The sequence below is a fragment of the Barbus barbus genome (assembly GCF_936440315.1).
Source record: "Barbus barbus genome assembly, chromosome: 6".
Lineage (NCBI taxonomy): Eukaryota > Metazoa > Chordata > Actinopteri > Cypriniformes > Cyprinidae > Barbus > Barbus barbus.
In genome coordinates, this window is record NC_136734.1 from 29480911 (window position 1) to 29493392 (window position 12482).

A 12482-nucleotide genomic window follows, 5' to 3' on the forward strand; every position below is an offset into this window, starting at 1 on the left:
GGCTTCAAAGTAATTAACAGTTTATTTATTTATTGTTTTTGTTTTTTTGCTCGTGACATCACCGCGATCGCTGACTTGAGCGCATGACTGTGACATCACTCCAGTTGTTTGCAGAAGCCGGAAGTGAATACAGGAAAATTACAACAAACAGAGCGGGGGACAGTTAGTGATCCTCACGAAGAGCTTGACGAAGACTACTGCTGTCTAATCTTCACACTTCCTCAAGAAGCACCAGCCAGCAGCAGAACCGGATTGTTATGTCCAACATGGAAAGTATCCTCGCGGACTGGAGTGGTCGGGCCCGAGACCCACTTTGTCGATGGGACTGTAATCACTTTTACTGAGAGTTATTTATGGGTTTAGCGCTGTGTTGGCGACATTTTAGTATATACCAATAGGTCAGGTCACATTACATTATATCCGTTATATCAAGCAACGCATTCGCGGGATTTGTTTGCTCGTCAGTGGAGGTAGAGATTGATTTCGAGAATGGATTAAAAGTAAAAAGTTAAATAAGGGCGTGAGCTCCCAGTACTGTTTTTAATTTTCTCAGTATATATCGTTAAAGGTGATTATGTTGGTAAGTGCGTTATCAAAAACATCAAATTCCGCCAGGTACGTCTGTGACGTAAAATTACGTAATGTCGCGTTATTTAGATGAACTCTCAGCCCAGCCTGTCAGACTAGTTTGTTCTGTTTCGAGTCGGTGTACATTGTTTGTTTATAATGTCATTGTTACAGTGTTGTGGTGTGTATTTTTCTAATTAAAAAAAAAATAAAAAATCTGTTGAGGGTATCAGATAACACAAACACTACAAATTTTTTTTTTTTTTAAATCTTTCCTTGACTTTTGACTTCAGAGAATTTGTTTAACCTCAAGTTTGCAGCCAAAGAGCTTCAGCGGAGCTCCAAGAAATGCGACAAAGAAGAGAAAGCAGAGAAGGCCAAGGTCAAGAAGGTAAACAAACAAAAACAAAACACACACATCCATTGAATGGCATTTAGACACTACATCCATTCAGAGAAAGCAACTTTAGGCTGTAGCATCATCACACAACACATTTACATATATGCTGAGGTTTTTGGAGCTGGTTTATGCAAAGTAAAAAAGTATTGATACATTTTACTTAAGAGAAAGTAAATATATATTGTCAAGAATTATATTAATAGATATCTAGCTAAAAACAAACTTGAGTGAAAGTGGAAAAAAAAAAAAAAAAAAAAAATGTTTTTTTGACCAGTGTCCCAATGAACCACTGCTTATGTCTGTGTAACTCAGGCAGTCCAGAAGGGCAATATGGAGGTTGCTCGGATACATGCAGAAAACGCCATTCGCCAGAAGAACCAATCAGTGAACTTCCTCAGAATGAGCGCAAGAGTGGATGCGGTGGCTGCGCGAGTACAGACAGCAGTCACCATGAACCAGGTACGCAAACTGCTTTTCTTTTAAACTGGACATACCCAAGTAATTATCCAGCAGATTTAACAGTTAACTTGATTTTTATTCTCCAGGTCACCAAATCTATGGCTGGGGTGGTGAAGGGCATGGATGTAACCCTGAAGAGCATGAACCTTGAGAAGGTGAGAGGACGACGACTTTGTTCTTGAAGTATTTTCATTGAGCAGCTCATAAAAACAATTGCGGTAATCTGAGTTGTCTAGATTTGACTGGCAGTATTAATTCCCTGTGCTCTGATTGGTCAGATTTCAGCTCTAATGGATAAATTTGAGCGTCAGTTTGAAACTCTGGACGTACAGACGGCTCAGATGGAGGACACAATGAGCAGCACCACAACACTCACTACACCACAGGTGATACATACACTCGCTTACTACATCAACTGCTCTGTAGGTCAGATATACACTGACTTAGTTGTTTTTCCGTTTGTGACACTGTGCTGTGTTTTAGGGTCAAGTCGATGCTCTGATGATGGAAATGGCAGATGAGGCCGGGTAAGAACATTTCAAATGCTGAGATTAATTTATTTTTTATTTTTTAAGTACATACTATAATGCACACACTACCATTCAAAAGTCTGTAAGTAAGGTCGGTAAGTTTTTATTGATGTTTTTGAAAAGTCTCTTATGCTGACTGTATTCATTTGATCAGAAATACAGTAAAAAACATAATGTTGTGAAATATTATTAAAATATAGAATAATTGTTTTCTATTTTTATACATTTTAAAATGTAATTTATTCCTGTGATGGCAAAGCTCTTCAGTGCCACATGATCCTTCAGAAATTATTCTAATATGCTGATCTGGTGTTCAAGTAACATTTTTTTATATGAATGGTAAAAAAGGATATGCTACTTAATGTTTTTGGCGGAAACCAAGATTATTTTCAGAATTCTTTGATAAAAAAAAATTCAAAAGAACAGCATTTTTAATAGAAACATTTGTAACATGATAAATGTCTTTACTATGCCTTTTTTGGTCAATTCAATGCATTTGCTCAATAGAAAAAAAAAAAGTAAAGAAGTTCATAGACAGAAGTTCTTAGACCTAACCCAAACTTTTGAACAGTAGTGTACTATTAATTATTACTGCTACTACTACTAAATCATATATCAGACTATGATTCAATTATTTACAATTTATTCAGACAATAACTACCAATATTCAGTTAATGAAATCTTTTTCGTAACTCAACCAAATTTAGGACAAAAATGTCAGATAAAAACCAATGTCTTGTGTGTTTAGGCTGGACCTCAATATGGAGCTTCCTCAAGGTCAGACAGGATCAGTGGGAACCAGCGTAGCATCTGCAGAACAGGTATTTTATAACACACACTTGAATATAGAAATATGGGCAAATTCATGTCAGATATGTACTCTGATGGTTTTATTTTTGTCTTTGTGACCATAGGACGAGCTCTCTCAGAGACTGGCTAAACTCAGAGACCAGGTTTAAGGAGAACCGGGTGTGTGTGTGAAAGAGAGACTGTGTATATGCGAGTTTGTAAGAAACATATCCCCTGGAAATATTGGCCTCATTGCTTATTTGTGTTTAGTTTTCTTTTTATGCAGTTGAGGATGGGTGTGCAGCTTTCATTATCCACAATAACACGCAGGAATCTCAATTAGACAAAATTACAAATATTATATTGTAACGCTGCTGGCATCAGGTTAGTTCTGGGGTCCTTCTCTGAACTTAGTGACAAATGAAAAATTATTATACATTTCTTTAGAATTTGCGTTCATATTTTAATACCTGCTTGCGTTTCAAATACGTTTAATGCCAGTGTAGCTACATTAACCTACACCAGTGTTGATATCAGACAAATGTTGAGTAAAATTGTGACTTCTGACACTTCCTGCTGCACACATGCTTTGCCTCTGCTTCGATGGATTGTGGGAATTTGTAACTTAAAATGCATGTGATCAAGATGATGATTTGAATAAAGTCTCATAATTTTGTCCAAAGCAGTAAAATCCCCAGTTTATCAGATTATTTATGTTTTATGTCTTTAGAGAAACACTGATCTTTGTTCATTTATTTTATTTTGGCTTATCCAAAAATGTAAAAAAACAAAAAAACAAAACACTTTTGGCAATGTACGGCTCGATCATCTGGCTCAAATGAGAAATATATATATATATATATATATAATGTTTGTGTGTATATAAATAAACATTTTGCAAATTCTTTTCTCTGTTTATGACTGTAAGCTAGGGAAATTAGTTTTTCTACAGAGAATCAGCTGACATGCTGATTCTGATATTTTGATGGTACTGGTTTTCAGACTTGGTACAATGACTATGTGATTGGCCTGTTGGGCTTTGAGTCACAACAGTAGGGATCTGATTAGTCCATTGAGCTCAAGAGTTAGAACCGTGATAGGTTTTGATGTTTTGATTGGTCCATTGGGTTCAGAGTTAGCAGGGCTGAGCAGCTGTTACTGGTAGTGGATCTGGAGTCCAAGGAGAAATGAGCTGCTCAGAAACCAAAACCAAGTATATTCATATAATTTCCCGTTGGAGTCTTACCTGATTTTGTGTGGGCACCTGTAAATATGCACACATTTATTGTAGAAAATAACAGATCAGAGTCCTTGTTTTCATGCAGAGACATACGAGTGATGAAGAAAACACTATTTAAAACCGTTTTAATCAATGTAAAAAGTTTTTGTTGTGTAGTAGATATATAATGGAATATTTGTGGAATTACAAGATCATTTAATTCATATTTCATCAAAATCATCTAATCCATAGTACATCTTTGTATCTGTCAAAGGTGCATCTAAAATTTGTATCTGTTCTGTGGAAGACCATAAAATGTTTGTCCAATCATTGCATTCAGTTCAGAAATCCCACCTGTCTGGCAAAGTTGTAACAGGCTGAGCCAGAAAGTGTTTAGCAAGTATGGAAAAATTTTGTTACAGAAGTGCAAGGCAAAATTTAAAGACTTCAGAATACACAAAGACAAAGGTAAAACAAGGGTAATGGGGCAGTTGTGGCCTAATGGATAGAGAGTCGGACTTGTAACCCAAAGGTTGCGTGTTTGAGTCTCAGGTCCGGTGGGGGGAGTGAATAACCAGCGCTCTCTTCCACCTTCAATGAGACACTTGAGCAAGGCACTGAACACCCCACTGCTCCCCGGGTGCCCACTGCTCCGGGTGTGTGCGCTTGGATGGGTTAAATGCAGAGCACTAATTCCGAGTATGGGTCACCATTCTTGGCCACACTTCAACTCTGGCAGTGTTTTTACAAGATGGAGGAATTTGAAGTAATGAAAACAGCTCTTGTCCATGCAATTTTGCAACTGTGTACTGTTCAATGTTCATGAAAATGTCACTAATTTATGTGTCCATCTATCATTTTTTCCTCCTCCCATTCTCTTTTGCCCTGCCCCTGCATACCCAACCTTTCTACCTCACCCGCTGTCTCTCTCTCTACCTCTTTTGCTGGAGTGACTTCCACGCTAGAGATGAGAAAGTGAGATGGTATGACCGATCCTAGTATTATTCTGTTTACACAGAGATCATAAATAGAGAACTGTAAATTTCTAGTATGAAGTTCAGAAGATTTCTTGTTGAGCATAAGGATGTAATATGGACCAACATTCCAGAGTTTTGGGGGATCCTAAAGAAGAGGAACCGCTGAAGGTGAGTCAGGGAATTTGTCTTAGACATGCAAAAAAAAGTTCACATTCATCTCTCATTTCTCATATGTAAGTTTATATACATAATTTATCATAAGCAGATTTTTTTATTGACTTGAAGAGTTATAGCATGGTTTCATTCATTTGAATAATTTATAATATAAAATGTATGTATTTTTTACTGTATGTTTAATATATATTAAAATAATATTTTGTTTTCTTAAATTCTTAATATTTATGGCAAATGGTTTTTTTTTACTTAAATATACTTAATTCATGAAGTGTCTTTAAAGAACAACATATTTACAGCTCTTACAGTAAAATTATTATTTTTATAAACTTGTATAAAATGTAAATATGTTCCAAAAATACTTCAAAAGTGTTTTAGTTAAAGAGGACAATGATCTGTACTTAAGATAAAACTAAAACTCTAGCAGTAAGTGTGTGTGTGTGTGTGTGTGTGTGTGTGTGTGTGTGTCTCAAGCACTTGTGTTAGCAACCATGATTTCTCGAGAGACATTAGCTCTGTGTGTTTGTCCTCTGGGAAGAGTTGTGTGTCACTCTGTGTTTCTTTAATGAGACAATTGACAAAAATATTGTTAACATTCATCTAGACATGGCACCATCCATCCGTCCATTAAGCCATCCAACCATCAGTCCCGAAAGCTGTTCCATCATTAACCATGAGATCATTCCTCAATCCGCTTTTGAAGCAGTAGTCATTAAATCTCTCGCTGTTCTGTCTATATCTTACGGTAAGCTGAGGTGATCATCATAGTGACCACATTCCCAGGTGAGAAGTGTTTGCTGGTAACTCCCCTGATCTGCTGTCGCTCTGCACTTCACCACTGACTCCAAGCATCCTGAGAAGTCTTAAAGGCGATGTTCTGCTGAAATCTAGCGAGCGTCAGTGGAATGTAATGGCACATGCAGTGACGAGATCGCACTAATGCCTTTGGGGATAGAATTTGGCCCAACTGGGGCCAAATCCACAAAAGTTAGCTAACTCTAACAAAATATCCCTTTGGAGACAGTTTTTAACAAACCGTTCATAAATTACATAAACACTGGTTTTATGTTTTATTGTTTTATATATAACAGTTGTAATGTATGGTAAGTAAAGGTGTGTTGTGTGTACAGTATGACGGGCCAGTCGGCTACTGAGGGATCTCCCTGCTCTCATCAACTCTCTGTGCAAACTCAAGGGGACGAGCAGGACCGAGCAGAGAGTGTGCTCAGCAGGTCAGTGACTGTGTGTAGACTTGTTTTTCCATCTGTGCAATGATAGTAAAACCATTGTGGTGACCTAGTTTGTGGTCCTCATGAAGGAAGTGTCAAAATGGAACAAAGCAGTTTCAAAAATCTACTTTTTTTACTTTATCAATACTCTATCAACAGCATGCTGTCATTTATCTCAAAATTGAGCTGTTTGTACTCTTTGTATCATAAACTTTAAACCGCTAACTTTAAAAATCTATACAAGGATATAATTTAAGTATGTGAAATAACTAAAAATGTATAAATGTATCATTATAATATATATTATTTATTTAAAAAATAATATTTATTTAATGACTAATTCATGTGATGTAACAAAACACTACCGATCCTAACTTTGGGGTCAGAAAGATGTTTGGGTTTTTTTTCTGAAAGGAAGTTTTCTTCTATGCTCATTCAGCATAGTGAGCATTACAGAAGTGATTTAATTTAATATTACAAATTATTTCTACTTCAAATAAATGCTCTTCATTTAAATGTTCTATTTATTAAAAGATCTTGAAAAAATGTGAGACAGTTTCCACAAAAATATTAAGCAGAACAATTGTTATCAACACTGATAATAATCAAATGTTTTTGAGCATCCAATCAGCATATTAGAATGATTATATGAAATTATGTAATTGTAATATTTCCCAATATTACTGTTTTACTGTATTTTTAAATTGAGAGACTTCTTTTAGAAACATTAACAATCTTACTGCCCCGAAACTTTTGATTGGTAGCATACATTCCTATTTCCTTTGTTTTACTGACTTTGAATAATATTTTCAAAATTTAGCCACACATGCTGTCAACATAGCCATATTTAACACAATTTATGGAGTTCACCATGATAATATAAAATATGGTGTGAATATGATTCCTCATTATACTGCAAATCAACTGTGAACACATTTCTTGCTTATATGTTCTGTCTCCATCTTTCCATTATTCTCTCAGGTCTCACTCTGCATGTGATGACACCTCGTCTGAGCTGCAGCGAGTAGCTGCCCTAGAGCCTCAGGATGCACCGTCCAGAAACTCCTTTAGAGGAAGAGGAGCCCTGTCCAGGTTTAGGATCCATACAAACATGCACATCCACATTCTCACGTGTGTCTGGATAACAGCTTTCTCTCGTGTTGCCAGGTTGGTGAGACTGGTGGTGACTCTGAGAGACTGGGCACACAGGAGTCTGATAGAGGAGGAGGAGAGACCCGATTCTTTCCTAGAGAGATTCCGGGGACCCGAAGTACAAGCTCCACCCAGTCGAAGGAGCAACAACCAACCAGACGCCAATGGAAACACTAAGGGAATCACAAAGTAATATTACATTTGTGACACAGATACACTTTATTTATTTGTCTTTAAAAAAAATAAATGCAATGACAAATTGACATTAAAAGCAAATAATCTGCGTATAGTGGAAATTAATTTGATAAATTGCGTTACAAATTTGTGTTTTCTTTCACAGGAAGCAATGGGAGACATTTATAGTTTCTCCCTCTGATGATATTTACTACTACTGGCTGTTCTTCATCGCCGCTGCTGTGCTTTATAACTGGGTACTTCTTGTGGCAAGGTGCGACTTTTCACCTAGTCGTTCTCCTTTACATATTCATCATTACCCTTTGTTAATGTGCACTTAATAAATCATTAAGAGAGCACAGTCCCCTGTGTTGGCGTGTTTGTTTTCTGGCATAACTAATTGCTACAGTGCTGCAATGCTCTTTCGTTATGCCTGTCAGTCTTACACAAACAGAACAGCCCTCTGAGACCCCTGCTTGACTAACAGTACAGATGTGTGTATGTGCTGGTTATCTATGTACAGTAGTTATGGTTCTCATGTTCTTTCTCCTTCTTCCTCTGTGTGTACAGAGCATGTTTTGATCAGCTGCAGACTGACAATCCTGTTGTCTGGTTGGTGCTTGACTACTTGTGTGACTTTGTCTACATACTGGATTCATGTATGCGGCTAAGGACGGGTATATATACTCACACATACTCAGAATTCCTGATTTATATACCACATATGATCCCAATAATTAGATTAATTTAGCGCCTTCACTCATAACAGAAACATTATTTAGGAAATCATGTTTCATATTATCATTGCAAAATCTTGTATTGCATTGCATTGGGAAGGAAATGTAATAAACTGCAGTTAAACATTTGATCAGTTTATGCATTCATTGGGAACTGAACCCATAACCTTGGTGTCGCTAGCTCCATGCTCAACTGTATGAGCTATAGAAATGCATTGAAAAATCAATGCTGAACACAAATAAAATGCAGCTAACTATTTTAGTTGCATTTTATTGGTTGTATATCTAATTGTGAATAGTTTAAAATAAACACTTTTAAGAGACAATTCCTAAATCTTTTGTTTTTGCCATCAAAGGCTGCGCATCAAATCAAAATCAGTATTTTGCCACAAGTTCATCTGTCAATTAATGTGGCTAATAATAGTGCTAATTTGGCTCAGTGTTCGTTCCATGAGATCACACTTCAAATTTCTTTTATCCGTTTACGAAGTTGCCCATTTTCCTATTCAGGCAAACTCACGTTAAAAAAAATAGCATGTTGTTGGGCTTTTTCATATTTATTTAAAGTTGGCATGAAATTAAGATTCATCCCATGGACATTTTTGTTTATGTACAATAAAAAATTACATGACAGACAATTTATTGAATATATTGTCAATTCTTTACTCAGACTCAAACAACATTTGGTCCTTCAGCATCTTGGAAGCTGAACAACGCACAGATTTTTATATTCTTTGCATTCTGGAATTGCCTCTTATAAAGCATTTTATGCCCTCCCAGGTTACCTAGAGCAAGGACTTCTGGTGAAGGACTTGGCGAAACTCAGAGACAGCTACATTCACACATTTCAGTTCAAACTGGACGTTATCTCCATCCTTCCCACAGACCTGGCGTACATCATCTTGGGGATCAACACACCACAGCTACGCTTCAACCGCCTCGTGCGCTTCTCTCGTATGTTCGAGTTCTTTAATCGGACGGAGACGAGAACCAACTACCCAAACATCTTCCGCATCTGGAACTTGGTTCTCTACATTCTGGTTATCATCCACTGGAATGCCTGCATCTTCTATGCCATCTCGAAGTCTCTAGGTTTTGGGTCAGATCAGTGGGTTTATCCCAACATCTCATCCACAGAGGAAGGAGCTCTGAGGCGGAGCTACATATACTGCTTCTACTGGTCCACGCTGACACTCACCACCATCGGTGAGATGCCACCACCCGTACGGGATGAGGAATATGTTTTTGTGGTGTTCGATTTTCTTGTCGGAGTCCTGATTTTTGCCACCATTGTGGGTAACGTGGGTTCCATGATTTCCAATATGAACGCCACACGGGCAGAGTTCCAGGCACGGATTGATGCTATTAAACATTACATGCACTTCCGCAAAGTAAGTCGCCATCTTGAGACACGTGTCATTAAATGGTTCGACTACTTGTGGACGAATCAAAAAGCAGTGGATGAACAGGAAGTCTTAAAGAATCTTCCTGACAAGCTACGTGCAGAAATTGCTATCAATGTTCATTTATCTACTCTAAAGAAAGTGCGCATCTTTCAAGATTGCGAGGCCGGGTTGTTAGTAGAACTGGTTTTAAAGCTGCGCCCCCAAGTCTACAGTCCTGGCGACTACATATGCCGAAAAGGAGACATTGGAAAAGAGATGTACATCATTAAAGAGGGAAAATTAGCAGTTGTCGCTGATGATGGAGTGACACAGTTTGCATTGCTAACGGCTGGGGGTTGCTTTGGTGAGATTAGCATTCTTAACATTCAGGGCAGTAAAATGGGAAACCGCCGAACAGCTAACATTTGCAGCATCGGCTACTCTGACCTCTTCTGCCTTTCAAAGGACGACCTCATGGAGGCCGTAACCGAATACCCAGATGCACAGAAGGTTCTGGAGGAACGTGGAAGGGAGATTCTGAGGAAGCAAGGGCTTCTGGATGAAAGCACTGCACAGGGAGGGTTACTCGTCATGGATACTGACGAGAAGGTCGAACGTCTGGAGGGCTCACTGGATGTTCTGCAAGCACGATTTGCGCGGTTGCTTGGGGAGTTCACAGCCACTCAAAGCAGACTGAAGCAAAGAATCACAGCGCTTGAGAGACAGCTGTGTCACACAGACCTTGGGCTTGTTTCAGATCAAGAGATGGACTCTGAGAGTAATGGTAACACGCCACGAGCCAACTCGACTACATAGATCTGCACATCCGCATCATGAAGATTGTGTGAATCTATGCCACAGGATTATATTTATAGCTGCACACAAATTCACATTTACAGGCGTTTGCTTCTTCAAACACGTTCCAACAGCTTCCAGCTTTTACAAAGATTTTAGACTTGTTTTTTCCAAGTATTGTCTTTAATGAGTTTTTTTTTTTTTTTTTTTAAGGAAGATACCATATTTAATTTTCTTTAAAGGAAAATGAGGCTGTGAGGGAAGTCCTTATATATAGCCTACCATCAGTGTTGTTATTGTTAACTAAAACTATGAAAAAATTATCTTCACTAGCTAAAATTATGCTGAAATAAAATCTAAATTCACCCATCCATTCTCCAAACTGTTAGGCCTGTATTAAATTACAACCCAAATTCCGGAAATATTGGGACGTTTTTAAATTTGAATAAAATGAAAACTAAAAGAATTTCAAATAACATGAGCCAATATTTTATTCACAATATAACATAGATAACATAACAAATGTTTAAACTGAGAAATTTTATGCACAAAAATGAGTTATGAAATATGCAAATGTTCAAATTTGATGCCTGCTACAGGCCTAAAAATAGTTGGGACAGGGGCATGTTTACCATGGTGTAGCATCTCCTCTTCTTTTCAAAACAGGTTGAAGACGTCTGGGAATCGAGGTTATGAATTTATGGAGTTTTGGTGTTGGAATTTGGTCCCATTCTTGTCTGATATAGATTTCCAGCTGCTGAAGAGTTTGTGGTCGTCTTTGATGTATTTTTTGTTTAATAATGCACCAAATGTTCTCTATAGGTGAAAGATCTGGACTGCAGGCAGGCCAATTCAGCATCCGGACTCTTCTACTACGAAGCCATGCGGTTGTAATAGCTGCAGTATGTGGTTTTGCATTGTCCTGCTGAAATACACTTCGTCTGGAGGGGAGCATATGTTGCTCTAAAACCTCTATATACCTTTCAGCGTTCATAGTGCCTTCCAAAACATGCAAGCTGTCCATACCGTATGCACTTATGCACATATACCATCAGAGATGCTGGCTTTTGAACTGAACGCTGATAACATGCTGGAAGGTCTCTCTCCTCTTTAGCCCGGAAGACACGGCATCCGTGATTTCCAACAAGAATGTCATATTTGGACTCTTCTGACCATAGAACACTTTTCCACTTTGAAACAATCCATTTTAAATGAGCCTTGGCCCACAGGACACGACAGCGCTTCTGGACCATGTTCACATATGGCTTCCTTTTTGCATGATTTATGAAGCTTTAGTTGGCATCTGCAGATGGCACAGTGGATTGTGTTTTCTGGAAGTATTCCTGGGCCCATTTAGTAATTGCAATGACAGGTCTTGTCCCTTATGCAGATTTCTCCAGTTTCTCTGAATATTTTGATGATGTTATGCACTGTAGATGATGAGATTTGCAATTTGACATTGAGGAACATTGTTTGTAAAGTATTCCACAATCTTTTTACGCACTCTTTCACAGATTGGAGAGCCTCTGCCCATCTTTACTTCTGAGAGACTCTGCCTCTGTAAGACATCCCTTTTATAGCTAATTATGTTCCAGAACTGGTCAATTAACTTAATTAGTTGCTAGATGTTCTCCCAGCTGAATCTTTTCCAAATTTCTTGCTTTTTCAGCCCTTTGTTGCCCCCGAGCCAACTTTTTTGAGACCTGTAGCAGGCATCAAATTTGAAATGAGTTCATTTAGTGGATAAAAGTGTAAAATTAAAAGTGTAAACATTTGTTATGTTATCTATGTTCTATCATCTATGGTCACTTCTTGTTTGGCTCTCAGCGAAGGCGGTTGCATTTTTTTCTCTCCCTCTCCTCTCCTCTCCTCTCCTCTCCTCCCCTTACCTTCCC

General features: G+C 38.0%; 2 protein-coding genes across 2 annotated transcripts; both read left to right on the plus strand.

The window, feature by feature from the left end:
• The first annotated feature begins 52 nt into the window (after positions 1-52).
• On the plus strand, positions 53-3652 carry LOC306871905 (charged multivesicular body protein 1b-like). The gene is made up of 8 exons (XM_079420154.1): positions 53-273; positions 861-958; positions 1280-1426; positions 1513-1581; positions 1705-1812; positions 1910-1953; positions 2705-2777; positions 2871-3652. The coding sequence occupies exons 1-8, from the start codon at positions 258-260 to the stop codon at positions 2913-2915; spliced, it is 600 nt and encodes a 199-aa protein (XP_079276280.1). The 5' UTR covers positions 53-257; the 3' UTR covers positions 2916-3652.
• Positions 3653-6246: 2594 nt separating this feature from the next.
• LOC306870758 (cyclic nucleotide-gated cation channel-like) lies at positions 6247-10608 on the plus strand (the record flags this gene model as incomplete). Its single annotated transcript, XM_079418182.1, has 5 exons — positions 6247-6347; positions 7326-7685; positions 7837-7944; positions 8241-8347; positions 9188-10608. The coding sequence occupies 5 exons, from the start codon at positions 6247-6249 to the stop codon at positions 10606-10608; spliced, it is 2097 nt and encodes a 698-aa protein (XP_079274308.1).
• Between the last annotated feature and the right edge of the window lie 1874 nt (positions 10609-12482).